Source organism: Ziziphus jujuba, chromosome 12 (assembly GCF_031755915.1).
Source record: "Ziziphus jujuba cultivar Dongzao chromosome 12, ASM3175591v1".
Taxonomy (NCBI): Eukaryota; Viridiplantae; Streptophyta; class Magnoliopsida; order Rosales; family Rhamnaceae; genus Ziziphus; species Ziziphus jujuba.
Genome location: NC_083390.1, coordinates 8,736,617 through 8,753,972, shown reverse-complemented (window position 1 = coordinate 8,753,972; position 17,356 = coordinate 8,736,617). Strand labels below are relative to the sequence as shown.

The 17,356-nt window shown below is 31.8% G+C and overlaps 1 protein-coding gene and 1 pseudogene across 3 annotated transcripts; both read right to left on the bottom strand.

Annotated features, from left to right (window-relative positions):
- Positions 1–1,312: 1,312 nt before the first annotated feature.
- On the bottom strand, positions 1,313–3,063 carry LOC132800134 (disease resistance protein RUN1-like; annotated as a pseudogene).
- Positions 1,313–9,878, bottom strand: LOC107434099 (disease resistance protein RUN1). Of its 3 annotated transcripts, none has more exons than XM_060813636.1 (7): positions 9,261–9,878; positions 7,222–8,323; positions 5,849–6,265; positions 4,143–5,738; positions 3,006–4,046; positions 1,592–2,323; positions 1,313–1,477 (listed from the first exon to the last, which is right to left on the bottom strand). In XM_060813636.1, exons 1-5 carry the CDS (start codon positions 9,764–9,766, stop codon positions 3,390–3,392), a joined length of 4,278 nt encoding a protein of 1,425 aa, XP_060669619.1. In that variant the 5' UTR covers positions 9,767–9,878; the 3' UTR covers positions 1,313–1,477; positions 1,592–2,323; positions 3,006–3,389. The 3 variants fall into 3 exon arrangements, with proteins under 3 accessions (XP_060669619.1, XP_015901000.3, XP_015900999.3); XM_016045514.4 differs by having other exon boundaries at positions 1,313–1,733; positions 1,904–2,323; XM_016045513.4 differs by having other exon boundaries at positions 1,313–2,323.
- Between the last annotated feature and the right edge of the window lie 7,478 nt (positions 9,879–17,356).

Here is a 17,356-nt window from a genome sequence, read left to right as displayed (position 1 = left end):
GTGTTTTTTACCTCCACGAGTATGTATGGCATTCAATGCAATGGGAAAATGAACTGTCGAAATTGGGGGCTTGAAAGTGTTTTCTTTCCGGTATTAGGCGGATACGTGATTCATGAGCCATATAACCTTTGGCTTGTGTTATTGCCTCGCAATGCTTGGTTTAATAGCGAGTGGTCAGATTGAGTTTTCATTTGTGCAGACTTCTCATGGCAATCATTTAGATGTGAACATGTGCTGTGTTCGTTTGGTATGCGAGCAAGACATACCGGACTACATTTCACAGCTGCAAACATAAAACAATATTCAGGAAATCCATAGGCATGAGCCTGAAGGTAGAACCAGGACAGAATTGTTGGACATTGGAAATGAGCTCACACCAGATCTGGACGAGGCAAGAAGCTATGCCATAGCTCAACTTCTAATAGAATTATCAAAGCACACGGGCTTTATATTTGAATCGAATGGCTATAAGTCATTTTTTGCTTCTCAGCTAGGTGTACATGCCCCTCAAAAAGCATGGATGTTGCTCGGAGAGCCAGCATGAAGTCAAGACCAAAGATTGGACAAAAGAAACAGATTGAAACAGAGATTCTTGTATAAGGTTTTCATTCTGATATTTAGCTGTAGAAATATTTGTAACTTAGCTGTGCCATACCCTAGATTTTTTGTTTCCTTTACATATTTTTCTCAATTTTGTTCCACCTCCAAAATCTAATTTTTTTTACTTATTATTATTATTTTATTTCTTTTTTCTGTTTTTTATTTTGTTTTAAATCTCTCGGAAATACTATTGTTGCCAGGATTTGTTGTCTCACCTTTGTACATCTGCATCTAATGATCCAGCTGAACTCGGAAATTTTTTGCTGGTGCACGTGAAAGTTGACATAAATTTCTACCTGAAAGTAATCCACTGATTTATCGGTTATCATTGGATTCTCTATTGTAAAACTGCACAAGTTATTCTATCGAGTGTGTGATCAGTGTCATGTAACTATTTTGTGTGTATCTGGAACTTTTCTGACCGGGCTAGGTTCTCTCTCTCTCTCGCTTTGAGCTTGTTTCAATGAATGGTTATGTTTCCTATCAAAAAGCACAAAAACAGTGCTTCTGCATGGTGTTTTTTCTTGCTTTCGTAAGAGCATTGCTACCTGGTACTTGAAACCAGTCGACCTTATGCGTGAGGTTTTATTTTACATTCACCAAGAAATAGAATAAAGATCAATCTTGAGAAACATATTTACACATTTACAAAGCAGAAAACACGACTGAGAATCTGTACAACTAATGAGTGTATGGTGATGAACATGATGAGTAAAACCAAGCTATCAAAATAAATATAAATGGAAAAATAATGAAAACAGAAACAAAATAAGACCTGCCTGCTAAGGAGGTTCTTTGTTCTCTTCTCTCAATCTCTTGGACTTCACTCTTTAACTTCACCACTGGATTCAGAAGCAGATTCATCTTCTTCTAAACTCTGGAAAAAAAATTTTAATCTTTTTGAAATGGATTGCTGGCTTCCTTGTAATGATTTTTCATCTCCTTCATAGTCATCGTCACCTTCGTAAACCAAATAAATCAAAGATCTAACCCCTCATAATTTATCTTTAGCACATTCTGAAGGTTACGTGGACAACTCTTCTCTAGTTTGTTAAGAGCATCCTCCCATTCCTCTATTCTTCTCTTATCAAATAGGAAAGAACCAAAGACTTCTACAGCCAATGGTAATGATCCTGCAAGAGACACAATTTGCTCAGACATATCAGAAAATTTATCTATTGAGATTCATCCAACTCTGTGACTTCATATCATTCAGTCACAAGATTATCGGGAAACACTTCTCTATCTCTTGTGGTGACAATAATTCGACTTCCTTCAAAGTCAGAGCATTTACTTGACTTACATTATCAACATCATCTAAAACAAGAAGAAGTCGCTTGTCATTTAATCCAACTTTGATTGCAGAGATACCAGCATTGACCTCACTTACGGGAGCCGTACCAGGGGAAAGACAACTAAAAAGCTCATTTTGAAGAGATAATACCATCTCCCTTAGTTGATTTTTCTCTCACACTTGATATGAAACTGTGGACCTCAAATTGACCTACAAGTTTATTGAAGAAAGCCTTTGCAGGGGCTGTCTTGCCAACCCCACCTATATCATACAATCTCAGAACTTGGATGCCATTTGATTTAACATCTACCAATTCACTTTTCAACACGGGAATCAAGTCCAACAGTGTAAGCAGCCACACCGATTGAGGTATTGCTTAATTCCTTCAAGACCCTTTTGACTAAGGATTGAATCTTCTCTGTTTCCTCACTGTCAATAAACATGATTACCAGTTCATTAGGACACAGAGATATGATATTGTGACTTCAATAATCAGATAGCTGAACTTTGAACTGTTTTCCTAAATCCTATTTTTATAGTTCTTAGCTAATATTCTTTTCAATTGTACTTGTTAAGACATACAAAGAAGAATCACATATATATGACAAAAAATCATGTCTATACAAACAGATAATAGATACTATTGAAAAGTATATGTACGTTTATCTGAAAAAATAAGCTTGACTAATGGGTTTAAAGATGCCAATTTAATTAAAAAAAAAAAAAATGGGGGTGTAGATGGCTAAAGAGACTTGTTCGCTAAAATAAAAAAATAGTATGACAACTGTAGTCAGCAGGGATATTAAACAAATCAAATAGTAGGGATCAAGTAGGCATATAACACTCCTCAAGAAGTCATCTCCCCAATCATATATTTTATATTATTCGATAGATAAAACCAACAAATAAGATATTCTAAAAAGGATCCAAAATCTGTAGAACATACTGTCAACTTCAAATATTTTACAAACAAAAAAGACTAATTTGATACTAGTTCAATCATTTATTTTTGTGGGTGTGGCTTAAGTAGTCAGTTTCTCTATATAACTAATCTCGAAGCTCACTTTCACCATCATGAAGAGAAACAGAGCTAAAGAGAGAGAGCTATTACCTGTTCTTGAAAACCCACAAATCGCAACCAGAAATTCCACCAGTTTTCTCCGTGGCATTCCTCCACCTCAAAACCTTGTCGTTTCCGAACCTTTCTTTGTGAACTGTGAAATGCTCTCGGTAAGGCCCTCTCTGCTACCGTACGTCAGGGGCACTGACTCTGTAGAGCACGGAAAGGATCAGTCTCCTGCACTTCCGAATCTTAGTGAGCCCCGAAAGTCGGCCTATCTGGGCGAGAAAATGGCGATCAAAGCAGCCAAGTCATCGACGGCTTCGAGTAAACCGTCGTCCCGTTTGCAAACCAAATAAATGCCAGATTTTTTCAGCTCAATTCCCTTAGTAAATGGTGGATTTCTGTTCGTTACCTATATGTTATGGCCATCTTTCAATTTTCGAAACCAAAGATGACCGACAGAAATGAGAAGCAGAAACAACCCCTGCATGCTGAGAAGGAGGTTCTTTGTTCTCTTCTCTCAATCTCTTGGATTTCACTCGTAACTTCACCACTGGATTCAGAAGCAGATTCATCTTCTTCTAAACTCTTGCAAAATTTTGCTAACTTTTCTGAAATGGATTGCTGGTGTCCTGGTAATGATTCTTCGTCTCCCTCGTAGTCATCGTCACCTTCGTAAACCAAATAAATCCCAGATTTTTTCAGCTCAATTCCCTTGGTACGTGGTGGATCTCTCTTTGTTACCTGTATGTTATAGCCATCTTTCAATTGAGAAACCAAGGGATGATCGACAGGATACCTACACAAGTGAACTTGATCTTCATCAGTACTTGGTACTCCTACCAAGTTCAACGCTGTAGTGAATATGGGAAAATCCAGTTTGAGGATCTTTGCTTGAATATCAACAATCGCAGGAAGCTGATCTCTGGAGTCATCTTGTACTTGATGGTTGAGAGAGACAACTACACCTATAACTACTCCTTTGATAGCACGGTTTATGTGTTCTGAGACTTTAATCACATCTTGCGATAGCCAATCTGGGATCCTGCTTCCAGGCATACTCAGATTGCGTATTTTCCTCAATGAGTTCTGCAACAAATTTATTTTAACAAGATTTAAAATTGTTTCTTCTCTTTTAGGCATTTTAATGGAGGTAATTTTAAGAGAGAAAGAGAGAGAGAGAACCTTAGCAAGTCTTCTCCTAATTACCAAATGGCAAGAACTGCAACAACTCAAGTATAGCCTTCTCAAGGACGTCAAGCATTCAAGGCCTGGAATATCCTGAACTTTCATGCAATTGGTAGCATTCAGTTCCACTAAGCTCTCCAAGTTTGAAAGGTCAGAGATACATTCTAATGCCGTACAGTTTGCAATATTCACCTCTAGCAAACACGAGGGAAGTGGGGGGAGGCATTTGAGCTTTTTACAATCACGCAAAGAAAGCTCTTTGAGAATGGAGAGCCCCCTCAGGCTGGATGGAAGGCTGCAAAAATGATTGTGATCAAGCTTCAAAATTTCTAGTGATGACAACTTCTCAAAATCATCATGGATTTTACCACATATTTTCCAACCTCGAGCATCGAATTCATTTAGCAAAGACAGGTTTGAGAAAGAGTTTGGGAGCATAACTTTCCCTTGTGAATTGGAAATTGGTTCCTCTGTACCCTCACTATTATAAGGAGGCTTCTTTGCCATAAGTAATGCCATTAAGCTTGAGAGCATCCCAATGCTTTCAGGTAATTCTGTCACCCCAGTATCAAACATCAGCAGGCGGTGCAAGGACTTTAATTTTCCTATTGAATCTGGAAGCTTATAGAGCTCTTTACAGTGGGTCAGTTTTAGCATTATAAGGTTTTCCAACATCCCAATTGATTCCGGCAACTCAGTAATTTGTGCTTCATATAAGACCAAAGTAGTTAGTCTCATCAGGCTTCCAATTGATTCTGGTAATGATCTGAGATATCTACATTTCATCATCTCAAGTTTCTCAAGTAATTTCAGCTCTCCAATCTGATCAGGCAGAGCTCTGATTGATGTCTCAACTATCTCAAGCACAACGATAGAATCTAATCTTCCAATCTCATCAGGCAATTTGGTTAAAGCATGTCCCTTTCCTACTGATAAGTTCTTCAAATTTAGCAATGAACCAACATGTAAAGGTATTTCTTTAATTGGACTGCCCAAAATGAATAACTCAGTTAAAGACTTGAGATTTCCAATGGATTCAGGAAGTACATTCAATGATGAACACCACATCACACTAAGTTTCTCAAGGTTTGCCAGTGATCCAATGGAATCTGGCAACTCTTCTAACCCAGTGTCACTAAGGGAGAGTTCTTTCAGAGAATGCAGCTTTCCTATGCACTGGGGTAGTCTTTTCAAAAGTCTGCAACGATTTAAGTTAAGCTTTTCCAGCTTTGTAAGGCGGAAAATAGATTCGGGAAGGTTTTCTATTGCAGTTTCATCAACTAGAAGCTCCTTCAAACATTTCATGCTGCCTATGTTTTCTGGCAGTTCTTTCAGTTTCCAACAGCCGGAGAGGATAAGGTTCTCAAGTCGTTTCAGGCCAGAGACATCAGTAGGAAGTTTAATAAGATTTGAGCAGCCTCTCAAATTCAAGTGAAGCAATGTATTCAGATTGCCTAAAGATTCATGGACCTTAACCAGTCCTTTGCAATTCTCAAGAAAAAGTTTTTTCAAGGCTTGATTCCCAGATAAATTAGGCAGAGCTGCTAGTTTATAGCAATCACTAAGATTTAATACCATCAATTTCTCAGCCACCTGAAGAAAACATAAACAAGCATTTTCCTATTAGTGTATCAAGTTGTTGTTCTCATACTTACATTAGTAATATAGTCATAAGAATAATGGGACAGGTAAGCGAAAAAGACCTTGTCACCAAAGCAATCCCCAATTCTTTCTATTTTGCCATCGTCTGAAAGATCAAGGACAGCAAGTCCCTGAGGACAAAAATTAGAAGGAAGATATCTCAAAGGACACCCTTTCCACTGTAGCCACTTCAGTTCAGCTGGCAGATTTTTCAACTTGCCCTCAATGTTGACATAATCTATTTGAAGCATTCTAAGACGGATCATTGTTCCAAGTGGTTTACTGCAAATTGAAACCTCTCTCTTTCTCTCTTCTTGTTCTTGTTGGTATTCTTTGTAACTTTCCGTTAAATAGGTAATGGCAGAAGTAATATTGGGGTTTCTTAGGAGGTTTTGCCAAGATAGTCTGGCACCACTAGGATCCTTCACCCTCTGTTTCCGTTTGATGTCTAGGACAATCCCTTGTATATATTCGCTACCCTGTTTGAAACAATGGATCATAAATGAGATACTGGAGTGAATCCAAGAAAAAGTGAAACAGTAAACACTCAGCAAACTCAAGTTTATCAATAGTTCCTTAGGAAAAGAATATCATAGTTCAGTCACACAAGAGCATGATTGATGCAAGATGGAAACAACCTGAAAACTACAGTCTACAGCTCAAACTTTAATTTGGCATGATCTAGAACAAAATGGGCTTATTTGGGACCTTCAAAGATCTTACTAGCTTTTACTTAATTTAATTTCCTAATTTAATTAGAATTATTTTATTATTTTAGTTTTCTTATGTTGTTAGATACTTTTATTAACTAGTTTCCTTATTTAATTAGTTATCTTATTATTTTAATTTCTTAATGTTGTTAGATCGTTTTACTATAAATAGGAGTTTTTTGTAACTCTTTTAGACAGGTTGATTAATAGTACAAGTTATTTTCTGAGAGTTATTTATCTGATTTTGTGTGATGCAAAACAAATTTAGATATGATATCTATGGATTTTAGAATTGATTTCTAAAATTATTCCAGTATGATACTAGAGCCTATATTTTAAATTTTAAATTTTCTTTTCTTCCCCACCTGTCCTGCATCAATGATAGAGTCCCTACTTCAGTTATTTTCCATTACTTAGTTGTTTGGTCATTAAAGTTGTTTTATTCCATGTTTCCATCGTCAGTTATTTTCTTGTTCAATCTCTCTCTCTGTGTCTCTTTTCCTCTATTATTCTCTAGGACCATATCAAAGGATGAGTTTGTCCTAGATCGGACCAAGGAATTTTCCACTCGAGCTGTCCCTTGAAGGACATATCAAACTCAAGGATATATATATATGCATGTGCATGTGCATGTGCGTGTGATGCTATTATACCTTGAAGGAGATATCAAACTCCAGTATATATATGCATGTGCATGTTCGTGTGATGCTATTATAAATGTATACCCTGTCATTGTGGAAGACATTCAGAATTTCATCACGATCCCACAGTCTACTACGCATGCAAGGATCATCAACATTTTCTTCTCTGACAATCTGTCGTCCCATGTCTCTAATTTGATCGTGCATGCACAAAATGTTATCTTCATTAATCTTTATGAGTGACTTTGCTGTGAAGTTTGTGATTGCTAACTCAGCCTCATAACCACATCCTTTCAAAATGTCAATCGCATATTCTCTCTTCATTTCCATTCTAACAAATAGACATGCAACGTCTAGAAATATACGCTTTTCTTCCTCATCTAATCCTTCATAACTTATCTTTAGCACACCCTGAAGAGAACGTGGACGAATCTTCTTCAGTTTGTTGAGAGCATCCTCCCATTCCTCTACTCTTCTCTTATCAAATAGGAAAGAACCAAAAACTTCCACAGCCAATGGTAATGATCCTGTAAGAGACACAATTTTCTTGGATAGATCAAGAAATTTAGCTGTTGGCTCTATTTTCATTGCATGGTAAATAAATAGTTGTAGAGCCTCAGATTCATTCAACTCTGTGACTTCATACCATTCAGTCACAAGATTATCGGGAAAGACTTCTCTATCTCTTGTGGTGATAATAATTCGACTTCCTTCATAAAACCATTCTCTTTTCCCAATCAGAGCATTTACTTGACTTACGTTGTCAACATCATCTAAAACAAGAAGAAGTCGCTTGTCATTTAATTTGACTTTGATTGTAGAAATACCAGCATTTTGCTCAGTTACAGGAGCCATGTCAGGGGAAAGACAACTAATAAGCTCATTTTGAAGAGATATAATACCATCTTCCTTAGTTGATTTTTCTCTCACATTTGATATGAAACTGTGGAACCCAAAGCGACCTACAAGTTTATTAAAGAGAGCCTTTGCAAGGGTTGTCTTGCCAACCCCACCTATACCATTCAATCCCAGAACTCGAATGCCATTTGATTTAACATCTAACAATTCCATGCACTTCTCAATACGGGAATCAAGTCCAACAGTGTGATGAGCCACACCCATTGGAGTATTGCTTATCGCCTCCAAGACCCTTTTGACTAAGGATTGAATCTTTTCAGTTTCCTCACTGTCAACAAACATGATTACCAATTCATTAGGCCATAGAGATATGCTATTGTGACTCCAGTAATCAGATAACATACACAGAACTTGAACTCTTTTCCTTAATCCCGTTTCTAGTCATTAGCTAATATGTTTTTCACTTGTTAAGACAGAAATATGAATTACATATATAGGACAAAAAAAATCATGTCCCAACAAACATATCATCTAAAAAACTCATGTACGTTCATCCACAAAAAAAAAAAAAAAAAAAAGCGTGACTAAGGTATAAGTTAGATTTAGAGGGACCAAAAAGACTTGTTTGCAAACAACAATAAACTAATCAACCTCTAGAGGCATATCATCTAAAAAAAACTTATGTACGTTCATCAAAAAAAAAAAAAAAAAAAAAAAAAGCGTGACTACAGTATAAGTTGGATTTAGAGGGACAAAATAGACTTCGTTTGCAAACAACAATAAACTAATTAACCACTAGAGGCAATCTTCCATGTAAAATAAAATAAAAAATAGTATGACAACGGTAGTGATTAGAAAGTTGCAGAGATGGATTTGGAACTTTGACAATAATATTTTATATGCTATGCAAAATATCCCAAATTTGTTATAGTCAGCAGGGAAACTAAAAAAACTAAGTTTTTAAGTGAGCATATAACACCACTGAGGAAGTAATCTTCCCAATCATATATATTATATTATTCAAGGGCTACAACCAACAAATTAAAATATTCCCAGAAAACACCCAAAGTAACATCAAAAAAACAAATAAATAAACAAAGGACCCAAAGTAAGCAGATCATAGTGTTAACTTCTAAAATATAATTTTCTAACATAAAAGACAAATTTCATACTAATTCAATAATTTCTGTTTGTGGGTTTGGCTTTAAGGAGTTGTTTCTCTACATAACTAATTTCAAAGCTCACTGCAAGAGAGAGAGCTATACCTGTTGTTGAAAACCCACAAATGTACACCACGAATTCCACCAATTTTCTCCATGGCATTCTTCCACGTCAAAACCTTGTCGTTTCCGAACTTTTCTTCATGAACTCTGAAATGCTCTAAGTAAGGTCCCCTCTGTCTCCGAACGTCAGAGGGACTGACTTGGTAGAAAACAGGAAGGATCAATTTTTGGCACTCCCAAATCTTAGCCAGCTCCTCCAGACACCAGTGAGAGTCGGCGTATCTGGGCGAGAAAACGACGATTGAAGCGGCCGAGTTGTCGATGGCTTTAAATAGACTCGGAGTGATTTGATCCCCGAAATTTAAACCGACGTCGTCTAAGAAGACTCGGACGCCATGCTTCAGAAGAGAGTTGTAGATGTTCATGGTGATGTTGTGGCGGGTGTCTTCGCCTCTGAAGCTCAAAAACACATCCCAACGAAGCCTGAAATCACCCCCTGGAGTTGCACAAGAAGAAGAAGAAGAAATGGTGTCGTTGTGGGTTGACATTTTCGTTCGTTTTTTTTTTGCAGAAAACGCCAGCGGTAATGGTTGTTGTGTATGTGTAGGGTGCTTTGCGGCGATCAAACGCCGTACAGATTTTATTTTTTTTTTAATTTTTCGCTGGTGATGAAAAGTCAGATTTACTGTGAAAGAAGAAACACAGTAAATTGTAAATTCTTTCCTGATTGATGAGTGAAACTGTAAAAGTCTAATTTTGAATTTGATAATGTATATTTATTTTTTCTCGTTATTTTTCTATATCTACATTTTTCTTTCCGTACTGCTATGACCAGTACATCAACAAATTTTTTTAAATATATTCAATTTAAAATTTATAGAATTTTAAATTGTTTAAAAATTTAAAATTATTTAATATATATTTAAAAATTATATATATAAATTTAATAATATTTAATTTAAATTTTATTAAATTTTATAAATATTTAATAAAATTCAAGTGTATTAAATTATATCTTTATAAAATTATTTTAAACTTTAAAAATATTTAAAAAAATTATCAATTTTAAAAAAATAATAAATTTTAATACATTTATAAAAAGTTTAAAAGTGAGATTATGAATAAAATTATCAATATAAAATTCAGATTTGATTCTAGAAATTTCTTTGGATTTTTCTAAAGTTTATATGCAATTTATGGAATTCACGATAATTTATCAAATACTTTAAAATCTATAATTTATCTTAAATTCATTAAACTTTAAATTAAATGCATATTTCTTCGTTTACCAAAATAAATAAATCAAAACATTTTTGAAGAGATAAAATTTGAACCATCTATTTTTGTATGGTTATTTCACAAACTAACTTTTTGATACGCAACATAAATAGAAAAAAAAATTTAAAATATTAAATCATATCAGTCATTTTAAAATCTTATCAATCATTTATGTTAAAAATTTATAGAAAAATCATGTAAAAATAAATAAGAGCCATCTGGTTTTTTTCCGAGATACACCATTCCCATATTCAAAACATTTTTTTAGCTGCAAAAAAGAAATCTTCTTTTATTATCATTTTGTTTTTTTCTTAGAACAAAATTGTTCCAATAGCATTTCATAAGCTTAAAACTTTATTTTAACTTTGATCACTTTTCTTCCTTTAGAGTCTTTCTTATAAGGCAACCGCACATATAGACCTCACCCTAACATTATTAAGTCATCTTTTGAGGAATTTTACAATAAAAAATGACAATTTGTAGATGTCTAAAACATTTACATATTTATTTTTTAAAGAATATGCATCTTAAAATTTTTTAGGTGTTTATCTTTTTTAAAAAAAAATGTGTATAAATGGTTAGACGTGCAAATTAAGAGATTTTGATACTAATGCACCTTAAATTACATACTTTTTAACATGTTACACTCAATTGTTTTTTTTTTTTGGTTGGTATTTTGCACTAAAACTTCACTTTTTTGTGCACCATTGCACCTTCCTCTCTTATTCCGTTAATTTTTTAATAGACTTGTTACATGGCTAGCACATGAAGCAAAAAATGAATATGTAAAATGCAATTCTATGTAGTTTAGAATGTAAAATGCAATTTTTTTAAAAAAATTAATTAAAATACAAAAAAAATTATTAGATACTACTATTATATTTTTAAGAAGTTTGTAAAATATATATATATATATATATATAGAAAATTTGAACTTGCATTAAAAAATGTTTCATTTGGAAAAATACAAATTTCATTATAAAAAATACTTATTAGATAATCTTATAAGTATTTTTCCCCCCTAAATAATATATGTAAATATAAAAATACATGTAATAAATAAATAATATATTTTATAATAATAATTTTCCAAGATTTTTAGATTTAGTAAATAACTAATGCTTTTTTATGGGGTCTTTATATTTTTTTAATTATTTAGAATCTTTGTAATAATGTACAAATTATTATTTAAATTTTATAAAAACAAAATAGATATTATTTAAAATATTTATTTGAAAATTTTGCATTTTGCACCCAAAGCTTTGTAGAATTGTATTTTGCACATTTATTTTTTGAGCCATATGTCAACCATGTAATAAATTTATTAAAAAGTTAACAGAAAAAAAAGGTGTAACAGTTTGAAGGAAAAGTGAAGTTCAAAAACATAAATATCAAAAATATCATACTCACATTTATTTTTAAGACCCACCATGTTGGGGCTCAAAACATATCCAATGGTAAGTTGTATTTTTTTAATTGGCGTTTTTACATTTTGGCATTGGCAATACCCTTTCCAATGGTAAATGCCAATGCCAATACCCAATTTTAGTATTACCCATCCTATATAATATATGGCAAAATAGCAGTGGTAAACATATATTTTATTTAATCACATTATTTTTTTTATCTATCAAAACAAGCTCGGGCTTATTCTCATTTCTTTAACTTTAAAAATTAAAAATTCTATTATTTAATGGCATAAATCCAACAAATTTTATCATAGTGGCATCTACTATTAAAAAATGTCAGTTGCATTTTTGATATCAAAATTGGATGCAAAAAATGCAATTGATGTTTTAGGCAATGTCTCATTAAAGTACATAATGAGCATAACTATATTATTTTTTCGGATCGTAATGGAAAAATGCAATGACATTGGAGATGTTTTCAGAGTGAGGCATCCTATACTTGGGTCCCATTAAAGTTTTTCGCCATCCATATATTTTTTACTTTTAATATTCTAGAATTTTTTTTTCTTATTTACTCTTTTATCCCTCATCTTTCACTAATTTGCCTTCCTTTTATTATTGTTATTATTACCTTTTTTATTTTAGGAATATTGGCAACATAGGTCCTCAAATTATACCCTTATAGCAAATTAATCCATAAACTATTTTTAGTGACAAATCAATCCCTAAACTTTGATTTTAATGGTATTGGTGGTCCTTTTGTGTATAACTGTTGGATTTTGGTATTAAATAACAAGTGAATTGCATGTGAGACATTTTTCAAGGCTTTTCTTGTCATTTTGCACGGGATGAATAAACATATGTGTCACGTGATTCGATGCGGTATATGGGCTGCATAAATAGTAAAATAATGAATGAGTATCATTCCGTCGAGAATTAATGTTCGAAACTTTATTAAGTATCAAAATTATTGATTAATTCTTTTTATTTAGGCATCTACTTCGATTAAAACTAGTGTAAACTTAAATTGAAACTAATATTAATATTAAACTAAAGTAGTAAGACAAGAAATCAAAAGAAACAACACACATAAGTAATGAAAATGACTAATATTATGATTTAAAAGACTAGGATATTGATTTCCCTTTTATTCTTTCTATAACTGAACTTAATTTGGGTGATTATTATTGGATTTTTAACCTTAATTCTAACCAAAAGGGTTTCTAATTATATCCAATTCCTTATCCCTAGGAAAATTAGAAGTTATAGATAATTAGTGAAAATTAAAACATTTCTTTCTAAATTAACCTAAAAATCCATTCATTAATTCCTCTTTTTCAAGTTACCCAATTCCAAATTAAGCTTCCTAACTCTAATTAAAACATAGATTGTGTAATCCTAGTGATAAATTCATTAAATTAACAATTTTCTAAGGAGAAATTCATAGATATACCCAATACCCAATCGATTTCTCAATATAACTGGGCATATTATAATATTAGAATCCAAGAAATACATAAGAAAAGGAATAGAATTTCACATAATAATCAACCCAACATTCAATTATAATCCAAATAAAAGTTCATTCAACACTCTAATTAATAAATCTATAAATCCATGTACAAAATATAAACCAAATCCAAAATAGAATACATATTTGTCATTAAGTACATGTCAAATACAATATATATATATATATATATAACTACAATTTAGGAAGTGACAAAGATAGAGAAAACTTGAAGGAGGAAGAATTTTGTAGAGAAATCTCTATAATCTTCGATGTTCTTTCAAGCCCAAGCCTTCTCTTTCTAGATTTAGCTATTTTTTTCTCTCTAAATTAAGTGTGTTGCTCTTTGGTTCTTCTCAAAGCTATCTATAATGGTAGCTCCTTTTCCCCTCCAACCTCTACTAAGGCCCCCCCTTCTTAATGTATATAGGTCACCCAAATAAAGCCTCTTAAAATGATCTCCAATATCCTACCTTTTTGGTTAAATCCAACCTTTAATCTTAATGGATTCTAGATGTGTACATGATGCTCACATGTCTATTTTAAATGAAGCCACATGATTTACACATGCAAATCTCTATACTAAAGGTATATGCGTTGCACATGCTCTCATTAAAGCTTTGTTTTGTCCAAAATCAATGAAAATCAAAATTAGAAATAAAGGCATAAAAAGTCAACATTTTGAAAATCTTAAATAATGGGTGACAAGTTTTACTTAGTTTAGGCATGGTAAGCCTTCTTCTTTTCCAAGGTGATCCCCAAAGCTTTAAAGACTATGAAAATTGCCATTAATTTTACTTTAGAACTCACCATACAAGTACACACAAATATATCAAAACAGAGCTTTCCACAAAATAATTAAGTTATAGAAGGCTAAATAAGTAAGCTAAAATTCAGTTATCATCATGTTTATGGGTTTTGGGGAAAAATAACACTCTTTGACCTTGTTTTTATTTTTATTTAAGAAAAAAACAACCTCCTTTCCATTTCTTCATAGCCTAAATGAACTTCAACATAAAAAGGAAATAATCTCAAAAAATTTCAAAGTAGTCAATCAACACTTATTCAAAAAACTTTTATTATTTAAGAAATCATATATTAAACCATTTTCATTTCTGATCTCCATATAAATTCAACCCAAAATGTAAAAAAAAAAAAAAAAAAAAAAAAAAAAAAAAAAAAATAGACCATCTTTATTTAAGTTTGAGCCTTTTAAGCCTACCTAAAATATTATTTTCTACTAATACCCTATTTAAGCCTTTAGGATGCGTAAAAATGCATATTAGAGCCTTCTGCTCATTAAACTACATTTACTTATCTTTTATGGACCTAAAATTTCTTTTTTCTACCTTGAACATGCTATAAAAGGGAGCTTTAATTGAATTGATATGAATATATGCTTGTAAGTTTGTTGAAGTGTTGAAAAAAAAAATTGAAAAATGAAATTTGAAGGTTAAGTATTTGGTGAATTTGGCTTTAGCATGTATTTTTGTGTAAATTGGACGTTTTGATTGTGTAACTTAAAAAAAAAAAAAAAAAAAGGTTTGGGGGTCTAGTGGAAAAGAAAACAAAAAAAAAAAAAAGGAAAAAAAGAGAAGAAAGGGAAAAGAAAAGCAAAACAATTGTATCAAAAAAGAAAAAAAGTGTGATTTGAAGAAAAAAAATACAATAAAAAGGAGAAATAGAAGATTTGCGAGCTCATATTGAAAGTTATATGAAGTTAAACTAAGAAAAGAAAGAAGAAAAAATATCTAAGAAAGAAACAAATTTAGTAAGTAATTTATTCATTGATATTTAATTTAGACTTTCTTTCTTTGATTTTTTATATTCTATACTTTTCTTTCTTTTATCCGTGTACATTAGCATTAACAATAGAAGTCATAAAGTCCTAATGATTCGAGATGGTGCATTAGCCTATATTAGTAGAGAGTGATAATTAAGTCAAGTATATGTTAGTTCATGCTTTATTAACAATCTCTAATTATTGTAGATTTATTCAAATGTATAATATTGAGTATATAAATTGATTCTTACACACACACACATTGGAATTACGATTTTGTTGAAAAGAAGATAGGGCAATGAGCTATGTAATTACTTTGAAAGCATCTGAAAATTGATATGTTATGCAATCTTTGAGGTATCTCATTCAAGTATCTTATGTTCTTTAAAAGGTTTGATTTTCTTATGCTTTTTTCTTTGCTAGAGACTAGTAAATCTTAAGTTTAGGGGTATTTATTAGGCTTAAAAAATTGATAGTTTTATGCCATATATATAGCTTAATATTTGTTAGTTAATTTGTTATGGAAATACATTATGTTTTTTTTTTTTTAATCTACGAGAAGGAGGAAGAATGTTAAAAAACAACCATAAAAATAAACTTTTGTGGTGGAAACTACGATTTGAGCTTAAATGGAATAAGTATCAAGAAGATTCTTAAAGATTTCAAAATGATTTTTTGAAAATTCTATAAAACTTCTGTTAAGAATTTCATAGTTTAAGTAAATGTTATATGAGTCCTCATACTTTGATGATTTCAAATATCACATTATTTTTGGATTCTGAGATGCAAGTAAAAAGTCATCTTTGTTTTGAAGTTTGAAATTAATAAAAAGGAAAATTTTAATTAAATCTACACCATTGATTAAAAAAGGGAATCAAGGCAATCCAAGGACTAAGATAAGAACAAATAGAAATAATTGGTTAATTTATCATTAATAATGCACATGTTATGTCACATGCTTCATTAAGAATAAATTAGACTAAGTAATAATTTTTCTAGAAGGAATTAGAGAAAATGAAAGTTATGGGGAGCTAGTAATATTAAGAAATTTACTTTTTACATATGAAATTCGTCCAACCCTTTAGATAACTTAAAAAGGTATCCTGCAAGAGTCCCACAATGAAAGCAAAGAGAGAAAAAAAGGTCCTCAAGGTCCTATATATATAACTCTCATCTCATTGAAAGAATACATAAGTTTAGAGAATTATTTAGAAGCTTTTAGGATGCTTGAATGGAAATAGACCAAATTTTAGAAGTTTATTAAGTTCTCTTAAGGGTTTTAAGATTTTAGAGTTTTAGAGTTTTGCAAGATCAATTAGAGAGTTTGATGAAGACATAGACGTGGGTTTGTTTGGGGAAGAAGGCCACAACTTGGAAAGTTTTTGGATAATTTCTTCATTAGTTTTTATTTTCTTCTATTATCACTTTGATTGTGAACTTTGTTTTTAATAATTATGGATGTTGAATTTATTTTTTCCATAAACTAATTTTCATAGCTAGGGCTTAAACTTGATAACGTATCGTGTTAAATCATGTTCATGTTGTGTTGTGTCATATTTGTGTAGAATTTAGTAAACTCAAATATGACCCGTTAAGCTTTCATATGAAAATATATAAACCCGAACCTATTTGATAAATTATTGTGTAACCCATTATCCGATCCGTTAATCCATTAATAATAAATACAAATTTGAAAATTTAAATTTGACTTAGCTTTTCAATAATAAAATAATATTTTTTAAAAAACTTACAAAAATTTTTGTTTGTTTTTAGATTTTTTTAAAAATTAAACTAAAAAAACAAATTAAAACATGTTAACAATAAATTAATTAATTTTAATATTATAAAACTTATATGATTACAAAAATAACCCTCTTTAATGGGTCTAATAAGTTTATCGTGTATTATCGTGTTTCACCCGTTAAAATCCATTAATTTATTGGGTCTTATTGGGTGATACTGATACAGACCCGATACGATATCATCAATCCAAATCAGTAAATTATTGTGTGGATTTGTGTTGTGTTCTCGTGTCGTATGACCTTAATTAGGGCTATAATGTAACCCTAATTACTTAATATATGTTGAGTTTTATTTAATTAATAATATGTTTTGTTAATAAATAATTCGTATGCTTAATGCTTTCATAGCCGGAATG